Source organism: Microtus oregoni, unplaced genomic scaffold (genome assembly GCF_018167655.1).
Source record: "Microtus oregoni isolate MIOR12 unplaced genomic scaffold, Mior012 000085F_ref0000168, whole genome shotgun sequence".
In the NCBI taxonomy this organism is placed as follows: domain Eukaryota; kingdom Metazoa; phylum Chordata; class Mammalia; order Rodentia; family Cricetidae; genus Microtus; species Microtus oregoni.
Genome location: NW_024544551.1, coordinates 1,556,069 through 1,571,810, shown reverse-complemented (window position 1 = coordinate 1,571,810; position 15,742 = coordinate 1,556,069). Strand labels below are relative to the sequence as shown.

Below are 15,742 nucleotides of genomic sequence, written 5' to 3'. Positions count from 1 at the left end.
AGCAGCAGCACCAGGACTTATCCCCACTGTTAGTACTGGCTTTTTGGGAATCTATTCTCTTTAGATGGATACGTTGCTCAGCCTAGATATAGATGGGAAGGCCTTGGACCTTCCCCAAAGCAATGTGCCTTACCCTCTCTGAGGAGTGGTTGGGATGTGGGAGGGTTAGGAGCTGGGAATGGGAGGAGAAGAGGGAATGGGAACTGGGATTGGTATGTAAAATGAAAAAGATAGTTTGTTTTCTTTTAAAAAAAATAAATAAATAATCCCACACTGCTATGAAACATGAGACTAATAACATGCTTCAGAAAGGTAGATAAGATAACCAAAATACAACTTACTTGAGACAAGTATCAAGCACCTAATAACCAACACGTTCATTAGTGAACTGGAACATCTAACTTGGTAAGCTTCTTCTACTAGGACACCATTGAGCTTCCCCAAGCTCATCATGAGCAGGAATTTGGTATAATAAAGACCAACATTACAAACTACCATTGCTTTATTAAAATTAAATTGGCAGAGAGTAGATCACTCTGCACTTTAGGGTCAAGTCTGAGGGACCCATTTCCTTACCTGTAGGCGTACTCCAAAAATTCCTTTGCTGTTTGGCCCAAGGTCACACCCCTCTTCAAGGCTAATCAATTATTAGTTGTCTCAGAATACTTCTTAAGGATAGCCCAGCTTCAAAGAAGCCTACCAAGAAAATCTGAGGCTGTGTAGCATCCTTTACCCCAAGCCCACTTCTGATAGATACAGAACTTAAGAGTACCCCCATGACATCTCCATCACAAAGGCTGATTCTCAAAGAGTCAGCAAAGAATGGGAATTCCGAGTGTAACAAAACTGATACCCTCCATCCCAGCCTTACTATTCACAAGTCCCTGGTTCCTCTGCAGACAAACCAGCAAAAGCAGATGCACTGAATCTGAGGGAAATGGGGGAAAGAGCTACGTGAGCACACTTGCTAGAGACTATCTTTATGATTTCTGGCTACTGATGAAGCAAAATGTCTCATCTGTGGTGATATCAAGTTTCAAGCAGAGGGGATCAAAGAATTATTTGATAGCACAAAGACTTTGTTCTTAAGCACAGAACTATTCTAACAGCGGAAAATGAGTCCATTCTGGGAAATCCATGAAATACGGGATATGAATGAAGAGAAAAGAAGTGAGATGAGCATTAGGTGGCTTTTATTCATTCAATTTTCCTTTCAACATATTATTGCTATTACAAATTCTAAAGAAACCAGACTTGAAAATTTTTTATTAAGATACAGATCTAAGGACAGAATAATTACTTGCTAGCTAGATTACAGTTTCTTGTAAAAATAATATATGAAAAATTAGTAGAAAATGAAAATCTGAAAGTCATCTGAAATCTGAAAATGTTAAGCGATTTCTGCTGCGTGTTACTGTTGATCGTGTCACAGAATATTGGAGCATAACTGGGCGGAGTATGTAATTATTCCATTTTTGTTGACAGCACAGTGGGCCCTTCAGAGCTTGGCATAGTCTTTAAGAATCATCTGGAGCTTCTGACTCAGCAAGATGTTCCCTTTGGCCTTCAGTTTGCCACTGAAGAAGGCCTGCAAAGGGACAGGGAAAGATACCAACCATTACCCTTGCACTTACTCCTTTTCCAAGAATACAGTCCTCATGTCATGTCCTTTCCACTGACTGCTGGTGTGGTACCCCTGTCTCCCATCTCCTTCACTGCTGCTTACTCTGAAGTCTTTACTTCTCCCATTCTGAGCAGAGCTTTACTTGATGTAGTAACCTTGGTGGGCAGTTATCTCTTTCAGGCCTTGAAATGCACATCCTTCCACACTCCTGCCATGCAGTGTTTCTGCTCAGAAGTCTGCTAAGTCTAAAGGGGCCATTAAGGACTTACATGTGATTGGGCATGTTCTCGGGTTTAAAGAATCCTCCTTTATCCTGTAGTTTGACAGTCTGACTAGGTCACAGTGACTGTTTTTGCTGATCACATTCATTGGGAAACTCTGAATCATGTACCATTACATTCATGTCTTTCTCAACATTGGGGAAGTTTTCAACCACATTTGCACTAAATAGTTTCTATGTAAATTATTGCATAGGCTACTTCAATTTTGTGTTTAAAACAGATAACATTTTCAGAATAATATTAACAATAGTCACAGAGGCCTCCTGTCTTACTGACGATTTCCATGCTCCAGAATGCTTTAACTTCAGTGACTATTACAAATATTCTATTTCTAGGTTTTCCATGAGTTATTAATACTTTATATTGGCTGAATGTCACTAAAGCAGAACTCTAATTTCCTGAGAAAAGCAAATCAAGGTGTTTTGGGGGGGTCATCTGTTTGTTTAATTTTGGAGGATTTCCGATTCCAAATTTTTAGATTAGTAAAATATGTACAATCCCAAAATCCACTAGCTAAAAGTTGAAACACCTCAGATATTATTCAACTTATATCACACACAAGTTTTACACCTCAAACTATAGATTTAAAATGCCTAGTTTGGGTTTTACATTGTTTGTACTAAATGATAAATTGGACTTGCAGCCCCCCAAAAAAATATTTCAAAGCTACTAATTGAAATAGTAATTTTTAAAATCTGACTTGTTGATGAGAATAGAAGTATAAACTTAAGTAATGAAAACCTTCAGAACATTACCTTCTGAGGGTCAAGCTTGCCCAGGACCACTTCCATGAAATCCTCATCAGAAATTATGATGGTGGTGTCAGCGGAGCCCTTTGCAGGGCCTTGGTACACTTCTCCAGAGCCATTCTTCAGGTCAATGGCTGGGAAAACAAAAAAACAATGTATTACATTTTCTCCAAAATACGGCACAAAAAGTGAACTAAAACGGAAGCTGTCGCAGCTCCCGAGTTATTCATGTGTTTTGTACTTGTTCTACTTCTAGAACATGTTCTTTCTGTCATGTAGAAAATTTTTGTTGTGGTTCCTGAGATGGGGTCTCACCTGGTAGCCAAGACTGGTCTAGAACTCACAGCAATCCTCCTGCAGTGTGCACCAAAAGGTAGAGCTTGGAAATCTACTTTTTCTAAAGTACTTTGTAATAGTCGGCTCAGTAAATAGCTTTTTCTTAATGAGGCATTTTATATCTAGAAATACTCATATAAATAGGAATTGAATGTAGAACAAGTTTCTAACAAGTGAATTTGCTGGGATATACCTAAGGCCTTTAACGGGGTTGGGCCCTCAGCAAAGAAGGTACCCAGTAACATTGACATTGGAGAAAACTGACCTTCCTTTCCCAGCAGGAATCAACTACAATGGCAAATAGTTTCTTAAGCTGGGCATGGTGGCAAACGCCTTTAATCTCAGCATTCAGAAGTCAGAGGCAGGCAGATCTCTGTGAGCTCAAGGCCAGCCTGATCTATAAGAGCTAGTTCCAGGACAGGCTCCAAAGATACTCAGAGAAACCCTGTCTCAAAAAAACAAAAACAAAACCAACAACAACAAAAAAAAAAAAAAGGCAACAGAAGGGGACAGAAAGGAGAGGGTATGAAAAAGTAAAGGAAAGCAAACCTCTGTCAACCAATAGACTTACCATCTACTGTTTTAATGCTGCACACCTCTATCCAAGCCCCACTGGGGGGCGGGTAGTGTACATAAAAACTGTGCTCAGTGTTAACACTTTACTTTGCACATATTCATATCAGAGTAAAAGAGTAACTATACCAAGCAACAACAATCCATGGATGTTCTCTTCCTCTTTCCCTCAAACTAACCCACTCACCATTTGCAGACATGAGACTTGGAACTGTGAGAAGCTCGTGGCTACACTATACAAGAAAAGATAGTGCTTAGCAAGAACACAGACATGTGGGGTGAAGGAGCTAAACAGTCGAATGCACAAAGGCTTTGGTGTATGTGGGAGAAGCATCACCGGGTCATTTAGAATCCAGATGTCTGTAGGTTACTACTGGTCTTCTGTAGGATAAAGAAACTGCACTTCCACCCAATGGCAGAGTTCACTGTGCTCACTGTGAAAGTTCAGATTTATGATCATGAAGTTGTTCAGAACAACTTCAGCTAGAATTACTGTCTCTACAGGGCAGGGGGGAGGTAAAACCACAAAAAGGGTGACAGAAGACGACGATGCCTTGGACACAAAAGGCCTTGGTGGTTAAAAACCCATCTTGTCACCTAATCCCATCCACTCTGTGAAGATAGTATTCAGGAAGTGGTGAGCGAGCGAAAGGGCAGAGAAAGGTTCTCTACGCCCACCAAAGAGGAGCGGCAAGGCTGTCCTCAAACTCATGACTTACTCTCCTACCTCTGCCTCCAAAATGCAGGATTACAGAAAGCAGCCATCACTCCCTACTAAAAAATAAGATTTTTAGGAGAAGAAAAAGAGAGACAGCAAAGACATAAAACTTTGCTACTCTTCTGTCCAAAATTCACAAACCTGATCATGAATAATATCAAATAAATCAAACTAAAGAATATTCTTCAAAATAACTTTTCCAAAACATCAAGGTGATAAATAAGACAGACAATGTATCTGGGTTCCAGCAGCCAGGAACTTGACAACAGCTCGGAGTGTGAGCAGGCCAGAGGGGGGCATTCACCCCCTCTCTCTCCATTTCTACTCTTGCTACTACTACTGTTATTATTCCTTTGCTTTAAACAACCTATTGGGACAAACGGTGAAACACTAATAAGGTGGCAGAGCAGATAAGAACAGTGTATAAATGTTAACTTCCTGACACTGACAACCTCTCTGTGGTCAGAGAATGCCTTTGTTCTTGAAATAATAGAGTAGCATACACTTTTACAAAATGGGATAAAATTTGAACAATTTGAAGTAGCAGATGAAAGATAACTGTTACTTCTCATTAGAATCTTTGCAGTTTTATCTCTATGTCAGAATTTATTGTTAACAAAGAAACTTGGCAAACGATGTTAGGGCACGCTGCATGCCAAGAGGACTGTCGGCCTCTGAAGCGGGAGGATCTGTGGGCATGGAGTCGGGAGCTGCACTAGAAAGCAGCAGCTGCTCACTGTTGAGAAAATCCTTGCTGATGATTTGATAGCAGATCCTTTCCAAAGACAATCTGTTTTCTGGAAATTCACAAGACACTTCTGAATCTCAACCCAAAATCTGAAACTGGCATCTTTAAATTTTAGTGTTAGGCCTAGTGAGCTGGCACATGCCTCTACTCTAGCCACTTAGGAAGTTAAGGCAGGAGAGTTTCTGGTTTGAGGCCAGCCTGGGCTATAAAGCAAGATCTTGCCTCAAAAGATAAAAAATTTATGTTTTAGCTGAAAAATCTTAAAGGATAATCCAATTTGACTTCAAAAGAGGAATCCCAAGCCACAGCTCATAGATTCTGATCAAGAAGGTTTGGATTCTCATCTGCAAGGGATGCCGGTCCTCCTGTCTCCACACTTCTTCACATAGGAACAAGTTCCCAAAATGGATAAACACATTCAGAGAGCACCGCCATGTGGCCACTGTCACACTGCACCGGACACACCTGACTCCAGTCCAGATATGCAGTCAGCTCTGGACACTTAGTTAAAACTCAACTAATTCACTTCACCAAACAATATTCAAACAAAAATTCATTGTACCTCTATGATCTTGGTATCTAGATGAAATTTTTACACATTGGTTCATATAATATAAAAGAATACAGGTATGGTATTGGAGAGAAATAAACCAGCTCAAGACATTTGCCTAAACCTAGCACTATAAGGAACGTAGAACACATTCTGTTTAGCAAGCAACATTGTGTATTTAGGATATAATAAGTACTTGTATACAGTTTCATAGTTTGAATGTACCCTATAACTCTAAAGACTCAAGCAACAAATGAATGACTTGGAAACATGTACCATGCACTTAGCATTACAATAAACTATAAAATGGAAATTTGTAAGTGGAATTCTCTGTGAACAGGAGTGACAGACATCCTCCACTCTCACATGGCATCATCAAGGTGGCAAAGCTGATGCACTCTGACTGTGCTTCCCACCCACTGCTTGCAGCTGTCACCTACCCACGAGCAGCAGGAACACAGCCACAATCTAGCCCAAACCTTGACTGACCACAGTTCTGCCATCACAGTTCATTTCCTCGCTACAAACTGCTTTTCCTTCCCCATTTTGCCATTCCAGAGTCGCCATTCTCAAGAGCACAAGTTTAAAACCTCAGTTTTACCCCAGATGTCTTCATTTCTTTTGATATTCAGACATAAAAAGTGCTCAGGGGAGTTCAGTAGTTTCACATCTTTCCCCTCCTCTCCATTACTATCCTGACTCTAACTTAGGTCAGCCTTTCTTCTAGTCTTTTCATGCCCGTTCGTTTCCAACCCAGTAGGGGCCATGGCACATGAATCCTAAACTCTTCACTGAATGACCAATTTCTCCATCCTGATGCTAAGTTCATCTTTCCAGGCTCTGTCACCCGTGTTCCTCATGCACACATGCAGGTCTGTAATCAGCCTGAATATGTTCTGAATCCAGAATTGTTCTGATTTTAGTGACTCTGAACTAGAAAAGCCCCACCCCCAGAGGTGCAACACTGTATAAACAAGGACGTTACTTCTCCACTCTGACACTGGAGAAGCAAATAAAGACAGTAATACCACCTACCCTGGGTCAGACTTTGTTAGCAGTGAGTTGTAAGAGGGAAAAGTTTTCCACCTCCAAAACTTTCTCAGCTTCCAAATTTCAAATCAGAGTAACTGCTTAACTTTTCAGGCACAAACGATTCTGCAGGCTACCTGAAGCCTCCTGCTCGCTCTTTCTTTGTTGTGTGGTGCTGGAAATGGAACCCAAGGCCTCCTGCACAGCAGGCATCCCCAGACCTAAGCCGTTTATTCTGCCAACTTTCATTCCTCTGACATTACTGTTAACAGAACACGAGATTAGGACCAAACAGCTTACTAGACAATTTTTTAATGGTTTTAGGAATTAATAAAAAAAAAATATGACCACTGCTAAAACGTTTCAGTGGTACATTTCACCACCAAAGAAAAAGAAAGAGCATCATCTATACAGGAAACCTACTGAGCAGAAAGCAAGCATCCATTTTTTGCTCCTCTAAAAGGACAGTGATCTCATCTCTCTGAACTGTGAGTCCCACGTGGCTCTCAGCACTTACCAACCTGCACCTGTGCATACTGACATGCGCTATAGCCCTGACAGGAGCTGCCAACAGAGGAACTGCGGTCCTTTCTCAGAGTTAAGCCCAAGGTCAAATGAAAAGAGGCGTGTAACGAGGAATAGCCAAAGTACAACAGGTACAATCAGGACAAATAAGAGTCTGTTCCACGGGAACTCACAGACTTCTTTATTGACACTTTCAACACAATCAAAGATCCCCAGAAAAATAAAGGGACAAGGACGGCCTTTATTCAAAGGGGAGACAACAAATGGCATAGATCCTTGGTAAGGACTGCCTGTGTCCTGACGTTCAGTGCCAATTTTTTATTTTATGTAATAAAATGACACTAACAACAGTCACTGTTCTTGAACAAAGACAAGTGTGAATTTAGTCCCTAGCTTAAGGATGTACTATCTATGAATACTGCTATTACTAAACACTGCACCCCGAGATATGAAGATGAGGGTAGATTGCTTTCCTTCTAAAAGCCCCGCACTGAGGCCCTTCTCTGACTTGCTGTATTAACCAGGGGCTTTACCTTTCCCCTTTCAGCGGCAGGAGGAAGGGCATTAGATTTTCTCAGCCCTGCCAGCAGAGGTAACTCTGCCCTCACTCAGTCAGCCCTCCTGTTCCTATCTAACAACAGGAGATGGGCCTTAGAAATAGCAAACTTCAAGGCACACCCTGTCTTCATAATCAACACTAACAGTGTCTCAGCTGATATCAGCATTCTCTCTAGAACTAGATTTAATTTGATTTGAAAAAATTTCCCCACTATACACACATATTCTGCCCAGAAATGTGGTACTGCCAGAAAGCGAGAGGAAAACATGGGCATGCTCTGGGATCGTGGGGAGGAATGCGACCCATCAGTGCCTACATTTGCTCAAGGACAAGGATAGCACACGGTAGCACACCTAGCCTATATACTCATTTCTAGTCCCTGTATCCTGTTTCTGGTATACCATCATATGAGCACAGCCGGACTACTTACCAACAATATAAAACACACAGTTCTCAGTACTTCAGCATTTGGCAAAACATCTTAAAAACTTATTGTTGGGGGGAAAGAGTAGAGGCAAGATATTCCCTAAGGTAGCCTTTAAATATCTACTCTCTAGTGCAACACAGGGCTGGCACAAGGGATGCCTTCTACCATACCAAGAGACCAAAAGAGATTTTCACTGCAGCCAAATACTGTGATTTGCCTCAGTTACACAAAGACTGGAAGGAAAACAAGAACCCCAAACAGTTCACGGTCAGTAGTGGATGGTGGATTCTTATGGAGTCCTAGCCCTCCCTGGGGAACTACTGGCTACTGACAGATGCTGGAAGATGGGGGACTCATAGTCACGTCTTCAGTTACTGGCCACTAAGGAGTGCACCCCTCGAACGGATAGTTCCACACCCATGCTCACATGGATAGTGCTGGTTAAAGTCAGTGGGTCACAAAACAAAAAGATACGAATGTAGATGAGGAATTGACAGAAAGAGGAGAGATTAACAGGCTGGGGTGGGTCAGAGTAATTAGAACACATATATATGTGCATGAAATTGCCAAATAACATTTGTGATTTAAGAGAAAAAATACATGCCTTTGAATGTCCTGAGACCTATTAGCTCTCATGGAAAACAACAACGAAAAAAAACCTATGTAGGTTAGATTTAAATGCTTTCAAAGGGACTATTATCAACTATAAAATACACTTTACCTCCATTAAAAGTTACCTTAGAATAATATAAAATCAGAAATCTTACTTACTCCACTTGGCTGCAATATTTCCACCTTTCGTGATATGCCACTCAAATACAGCATTTACTTTCTTTACCACCTCACGTCCAACGTCCTTAAGGCGGCGACCTATTTCCCCAAACACGAGAGCACTCTGAAGCTCCTCACCCTGACAAAGAGGAAATAATATTTGAAAACTCCACAAAGAAATGATTACACATACATAAATTAAGAGTGATTTTTTTTTTCCAGGTCATAGATAACACAGCTAAATTATTTTCTTCACACTAGGCTTATTTCGCACTTTCTTTGTATTATACAACCCAGCATTGTTTGCCCTACCAGAAAAATTCTTTTTCTTTTTCTTGACAGGGTTTCTCTGTGTAACAGCCCTAGCTGTCCTGGAACTAGCTCTGTAGACCAGGCTGGCCTTCAATTCACAGAGATCCACTTGCCTCTGCTTCCCAAGTATTGGGATTAAAGGCACAAGCCACCACCATGTACCATGAAAATTCTATTTTACCATAATTTTAAGATAATACTTTAGTGTCTTAGGTAAAGTGCCTCCTGTAAAAACCATGAGGTTATGATTTGAATCCCAAGCAGCCATGTCAAAAGCTGGGTGTGGTGGTGCACGGCCTAACCCCAGCACTGGTCCAGAGGCTAGCTGGGAAGCCAGGCTAGCTAAAATGGTGAGCTCCAGGTTCAGTGAGGGACCTTGTCTAAAAATCAAGGGGGAGAAGTAACTGAGGAGGACATCTGATAACAAACTCTGCTGTGTTCCTGCAAGGTGAGTCCACCCAACCACGCCCCACACAAATTAAGGAAGAAAAAAAAAAAGAGGAAGCGGTGTACCTAGGTCTAATTAACTTCTCAAATAATCAAGTCCTATGGTATTCAGTTTTTGTTTCTAAAATAGTAGTAAATTCTGTGAAGTGTTTAGTTATTTCTGGCCGTAAGATGTCATAGGCTTTAAGCTTAGATTATTTTCATAAAATGTTAATTTTTGTCATATAATAACATGGTTTATGAAGGAAAAAGATAATGCTTGTGAAAGTTTCAACATTATTAAGTTAATACTTTGGACACAAAATACAAATATTTTATCAAAAGTCTTAGTATACTAAAATAATATTTTAATAAATAAGACATGATATTGTCTTCAATCTTCATACAAACCTTTAAATCAAGAAAAAAGAATAGGCTACTTAATTTTTCACCTTTTATTCTCCAAATACTTTTCAAAATTTCTCATTAAAACTGAGCTAGACATTCTTAAAGCAGACTATTTTCTCCTAAAGTATCCCAATATTCTGCAAAGATTTTTCAAAGCCTAAGTTATCAAAATATTTTTCATTCCGATCAGTTTTAAATTATGTCATTTCTTCAATAGGCTTCTCATAGCTAAAGGAAGTGGCCTGAAAGTCCCAAAATGGCATTAACTAAGGCTCACGCAGGGAAGTCTGGGCGCCAGACTTCACAGCCTACCTTAGAAGGTGCCTGAGCTGAGACTCCAGAGGAGGGCACAAGATCCACATACGCATTTGAAATGACAATGTCTCCGGTCTCTTGAACCTGAAGAGAAGCGAGGTAGGAAAGAAACAGTTCACGCTGACAGTTTGCGTGTCCATCATGAAATGCTACAGTCATTTTAAGGAAACCTCAGACTTTTCTTTGAAAAAAAAAAAATAGAAAGCCAAATAAGACAAAAGGTCAATGATGTAAATAATAGAATAATAAACATAAGGATTTTCTGAATTAATACAACTGTTACTAAGCCTGGAAAGAGAGTCAACTGATGACTTTTAAAAGAAAAGAGAAAATAAAAAACACTATGATCAAGTCTCATCTTCCCAAATACAAATCAAAGGAGCTGGAGCGATGGCTCAGTGGCTAAGAGCACTGTCTCCTTCCTTACTCTTCCTCAGGGCCCCAGTGCAGTTCCCAGAACAGTTTGCTTTCCAGCATCTATATCAGGCAGCTCACAAACATCTACAGCTCAAGCTCCCAGAGAGCTGCCCCCTCCGACTTCTGGGAGCACCTGCACTCTCGTGCACGTACACATAATTTAAAAACAATAAAACCAAATATTTTTCAAACCGGAATGCTAATTTAATGACCTAGGATAAAGCCTGAGTGCTGGTATTTTGGAGATTTTCTTTTCCTAAGCCTAAGAGTATTTTTAGGGGAGCAAGGGTGAGCAATCAACTGTTGGAAATAGTAGAAGGTATGCCCTAATACCCCATGTGGAGCAAATGTGTTCTGTTAATATAGGTTAAAACTGGCTAGGAGAAGACAATTGTTTGCAAAGTCATAACTCTGGGTCCTATTTCAAGTCAGATGTATGCACAGCATAAAGTAAATATCCCAAAAACCTTTTACACTTGACATTAAAGAAACTCTCCTTCCTCATCCTATATTTCAAATCATTCGGGTGACTATTCTTCCATAAGAACAATACAAGCCAGGGGTGTAATGTTAGCACCCAAAAGGCTGAAGCAAGAGAACTTCAAGTTCAAGGACAGCCAAGACTAAGGAAGTATGCTTCTGTACAGGCTGTGTTATAGCCAAACACTGTCTCAAAAGGAAAAAGAAGGATTTACAGTGAAGAGAACAAGTTTCCCAAAGTTAAGGTCGCAAGTGATACAACTTTGATCTTAACTCCCCTGACTACCTCCCTTCACTCTTGAAAGGAGGGAAAATACCTTTCCCACAATTTGTTCTTTTTAAACTAAATATCCAGTGAAGAACACAGACACGATTAATGAAAAACCAAAATACACTTTAGCAGATTGCTTTCTTGTAAGCACATGAGCATAGAGTTCTGAAACACTTGTTTTAAATGTTTCTTAAAATACACTGGAAAGGAGGGAGTCACGGTAGGAGTCTTCTATGTCCCTGTAATTACTGGGGAAGGAGAAAATACTCTGAAAAGAGAAAGCATGTTTAGAGCCATTTAAAATGGAAGAACACATTACATTTAGGTTATTTCTCAGCTCTTTCAGTTCACAGAAAGTGCCCATGTATTGTTCATGCTAGGACTGTGTGAAAATAAAAGCCTATAATGTTTCATACGGTGCCATGGTCCTCACATCTTTGAGTTCATACTATTTTGTGTTTGTGTCTTTCTTGCTTTCTTCATGGTTCTAGGGATTGAACCCAGGGCCTAGTGCACAGCAGATAAATGCTCTGTCACTGAGCTACATTCCCAGCTCATTTGTGCACGTTAATTTTCAAGTAAGATTCTGAATTCTAGGGCTGGGGTTATACAGTATTTGCCGAACACAGGCAACACCCTGGGTTCAATCCCCAGACTCCACCACCATTTTATGCAAGACAATAAGAAAACGAGAGAGCTGAAGAACAGGAGGAAAAGGTTTTAAGTGAAATAAGGGTGTGTGCTGTGTCAGTGGGAGTGAACGATACAGTTTAAGGTACTACTTGAGCTGGGCTTGGCAATGCATGAAAGTTCTAATGGGGCAGCCTGGGCTACAGAATAAGACTGTTTAAATTTTTTTTAAAAAAATCAGAGAGACTGTTTCTAAGGGTAAGGCAAAATTTACACTGGGGTCTTTAATACAGAAGAAATTTGCAAAATCAAACAAATGATTTCCCTAAACCATGAACGTGTCATCGGCATCAGGAAGGCATTAACACTACAGCAGAATTCTGCTAACTTACCAGTTCCTGAGGGAACAAACTACAGCAAACATAAACCTGGACACTGAAGCTTTGGAGCCATGTGAAGCTGGATTTGTATCCTGCTCAAACACTGCTTATGGGGCCATCAGCAAGTCATTACCAACATCAAGGTTTTCTTAGGAACCTAGACTTTCTTACATTTCAAGGCAGAGTTGTTACTGAAAGTTGCTATTGAAGACAACAGTGCTTATAGCATCTCCATAAATAAAAGAGTTACTACCACTGCTGGAGGCTTCAGTCTGTTCTAGCGATGCTGAGTGATAGACAGAAAACTATCAGCTGCGTAGCTGTGGCAACAAAGGCTGCTTTGGAAACTGTGAATAGTGAAACAGTTGAATGTCCTTTTAGTGCTTTTCTGGAGCATCACTGCGTTTCCCTCAAAATTAGTTAAATCTGCAGAGGGACACCTTGATTGGCTTGGCAATTATTAATTAGGCCCAGGCTCTATGATGCAAAATGTTAATTTATAAACTTTTTGTGTGCTCAAGAGTACATGGTTTCTGTCCAGGGAAAAATTAAAGGCTCCAACCTCACAGTTCTCTAGAACACAAGTAAATATGCCACTAACACAGCAAAAACTTGTCTCGAATGCCTTTGCTGTTAGACCAGGTAAACTGCAGTTCTGGTTCTCTTGAGCCAGGCTGCAAGATCTTTCATTAGTGAGTGAGGGAAAAATTTAAAAGGTACATGAGGAATCTTAGTTTCAACTAAAAGACAGCATTAACTTTAAGAGTACTTCAAGTTTCTTCTCAAAGATTCCTATTACTAACCACAAAAATGCTAACAGAGAACAAAATGACAATGTGTCGTGAAGGGTCACACAGCACATACTTCCAACTCTATGATGTATACCTTGGTTTGAAAATGAATTCTGTTTCCTTCCTTCCACATCTCAGTTTGAAGAGTTTGTCCTGGATACACTGGCTTGGCAAAACGAACCTATTAAAATAAAAGTTTAAGCATTAAAAATGTTTTTAAATGAAACTCTTCTACTTGGAAGGGAAATTTCAGAGGTCTACATAAGAAGGAAAAAGTAGAGATTTAAATACATTAAGCTTCATAGACGATATCTGAAATGTAGGAAATTAACAACGAAAGGATGCTGACAATCATGCACATTCCATAATAAGCTAATTTTTTTTCTCTCAAAACAAGAAGCAGGGCTGGAACATAGCTCGCTGGTAGAGTGTGTGCTTGCCTGGGTCATCTGACGTCCTAAATTCAGTTCCCAACACTGGGAAAAGGAAAAGAAAAGGCAGCACCAGTAAGCAGCATGTTCTTATGACAAATCAAAAACCAAAACCATAATCCTATTAGGTAGTGATACTGGCAGCCACCAGAACAATCTGGAGTTCAATGTAGTACTAATTATTCTGGGAGCTAAAGGCTCAGGTGAGCATACAGAAGAAAATATTTGCACATTTTAGAACAGGATCATTTATGTTACTGTGTAAATCTATACACACATTACAGAACTAAAAAAAACTAATTGTGATTAAATAAAACACATGAAAATCATGAGTGTTATTAAGGTCCAGGCATCAGAACGTTTGTCTCCACTCTGTCATGGAGATTAAACTAATAAATAATTTTAAAGCCGTTTGACACTGCCCTAGCGTCTTTCAGGTACACATTGTTGACTTAGACAAAACTATTGTAGGCAGAAACAGTTTCCTTTGTTAATAACAAAGTGAGTAAACAGTAAAACCTTGAATTCAGCTTATAAGCACAAACCTAAACACTAGGTCCCGTCAGAGCTGCAGTGTTGTGAGAGATCAAACTCAGCCCCGACATCTTCTGTACAGCAAAGGCAGAGTTTCAAAAGTTTATATGCTGAGGCTGGACAGGGTGGTACACATCTTTAATCCCAGCACCCCAGAGGCAGAAGCAGGTGAAGCTTTGTGAGATAAAGGCCAGCTTGGTCTACAGAGCGAGTTCCAGGACAGCCAGGGCTACACAGAAAAATCCTGTCTCAACTCACTCCTCCCCGCCAAAAAAAAAACTATGCAAGAGACATATACCTTAATCGCCTTGAATCTTGACACATCATTATCTGCAAACTGCTGTAGAACATGCCTTGCAGAAAATCCAAAAGTACATAATCCATGTAATATGGGCTTCTCAAAACCTGAGAAAATTTGAAAAACTGTTATATGCCATATCTAAGTACATATTTAATTCAGCATTTTAATGTCTTTTAAACTGCAATTTTACAATGAATTATATCATATACTAAGAAAAAGAACATGCCAGGAAAGAGGGCATCACCTTTATCACAGCACTGCAGAGACAGGGGTAGGCAAAACTCTCTAAATTCAAGGCCAGCCTGGCTTACATAGCAAGTCCCAAACTAGCCAGCGCTACAGATTGAGACTGTATACTTTAAAAAAAAAAAAAAAAGTTTTACAAACAGTACTTCATACTTCATAGGGAAAAATTAAGATATAAATAACAAAAACTATTTTTTGAAAAATTTGGAAACACAAAAAACGTTTTCATTTCATTTATTTGCAACAAACCACAGTGGGGGATTTCATAAACCTCTCTTTTTTATTGTTTTTATTGAGCTATATATTTTTCTCCATTCCCCTTCCTTTCTCTCCCCTCCCCTTCTACCCTCTCCCATGATCCCCATGCTACCAAATTTACTCAGGAAACCTTGTCTTTTTCAACTTCCCATGTAGATTAAGTCCATATATGCCTCTCTTAGGATCCTATCTGGTAGCCCAGTCCAGTGGTGAGAGTGGGGTGTTGAAGTCTATTATTATTATTATTATTATTATTATTATTATTATTATTATTGTTTAATGTGTGATTTAAGCTTTAGTAGTGTTTCTTTTACATATGAGAGTGTCCTTGTATTTGGGGCATAGATGTTCAGAATTGAGATTTCCTCTTGATGGAGTTTTCCTGTAACTAATATGAAATGTCCTTCTTTGTCTCTTTTGATTGATTTTAGTTTGAAGTCTATTTTGTTAGATATTAGGATAGGTACACCAGAGGTCCATTTGACTGGAAAATTTTTTCCCAACCCTTTACTCTGAGGCGATGTCTGTTTTTAAGGTTGAGGTATGTTTCTTGTATGCAGCAGAAAGATGGATTGTTTTTGTATCCAATCTGTTAGCCTGTGTCTTTTTATAGGTGAGTTGTGTCTATTTATATTAAGAGATATTAATGACT

At 39.8% G+C, this 15,742-nt stretch overlaps 1 protein-coding gene across 1 annotated transcript in view; it reads right to left on the bottom strand.

Moving 5' to 3' along the window:
- Positions 1–1,176: 1,176 nt before the first annotated feature.
- LOC121441957 (peroxisomal multifunctional enzyme type 2) overlaps positions 1,177–15,742 on the bottom strand; it is a 61,321-nt gene continuing 46,755 nt past the window's right edge. Inside the window, exons 19-24 of the mRNA XM_041643384.1 lie at positions 14,584–14,690; positions 13,415–13,501; positions 10,349–10,435; positions 8,891–9,029; positions 2,661–2,788; positions 1,177–1,588 (exon numbers count right to left, since the gene is read on the bottom strand). Coding sequence (XP_041499318.1) covers positions 1,499–1,588; positions 2,661–2,788; positions 8,891–9,029; positions 10,349–10,435; positions 13,415–13,501; positions 14,584–14,690 — 638 coding nt within the window. The 3' untranslated portion in view covers positions 1,177–1,498. The remainder of the gene's footprint in view (positions 1,589–2,660; positions 2,789–8,890; positions 9,030–10,348; positions 10,436–13,414; positions 13,502–14,583; positions 14,691–15,742) is intronic.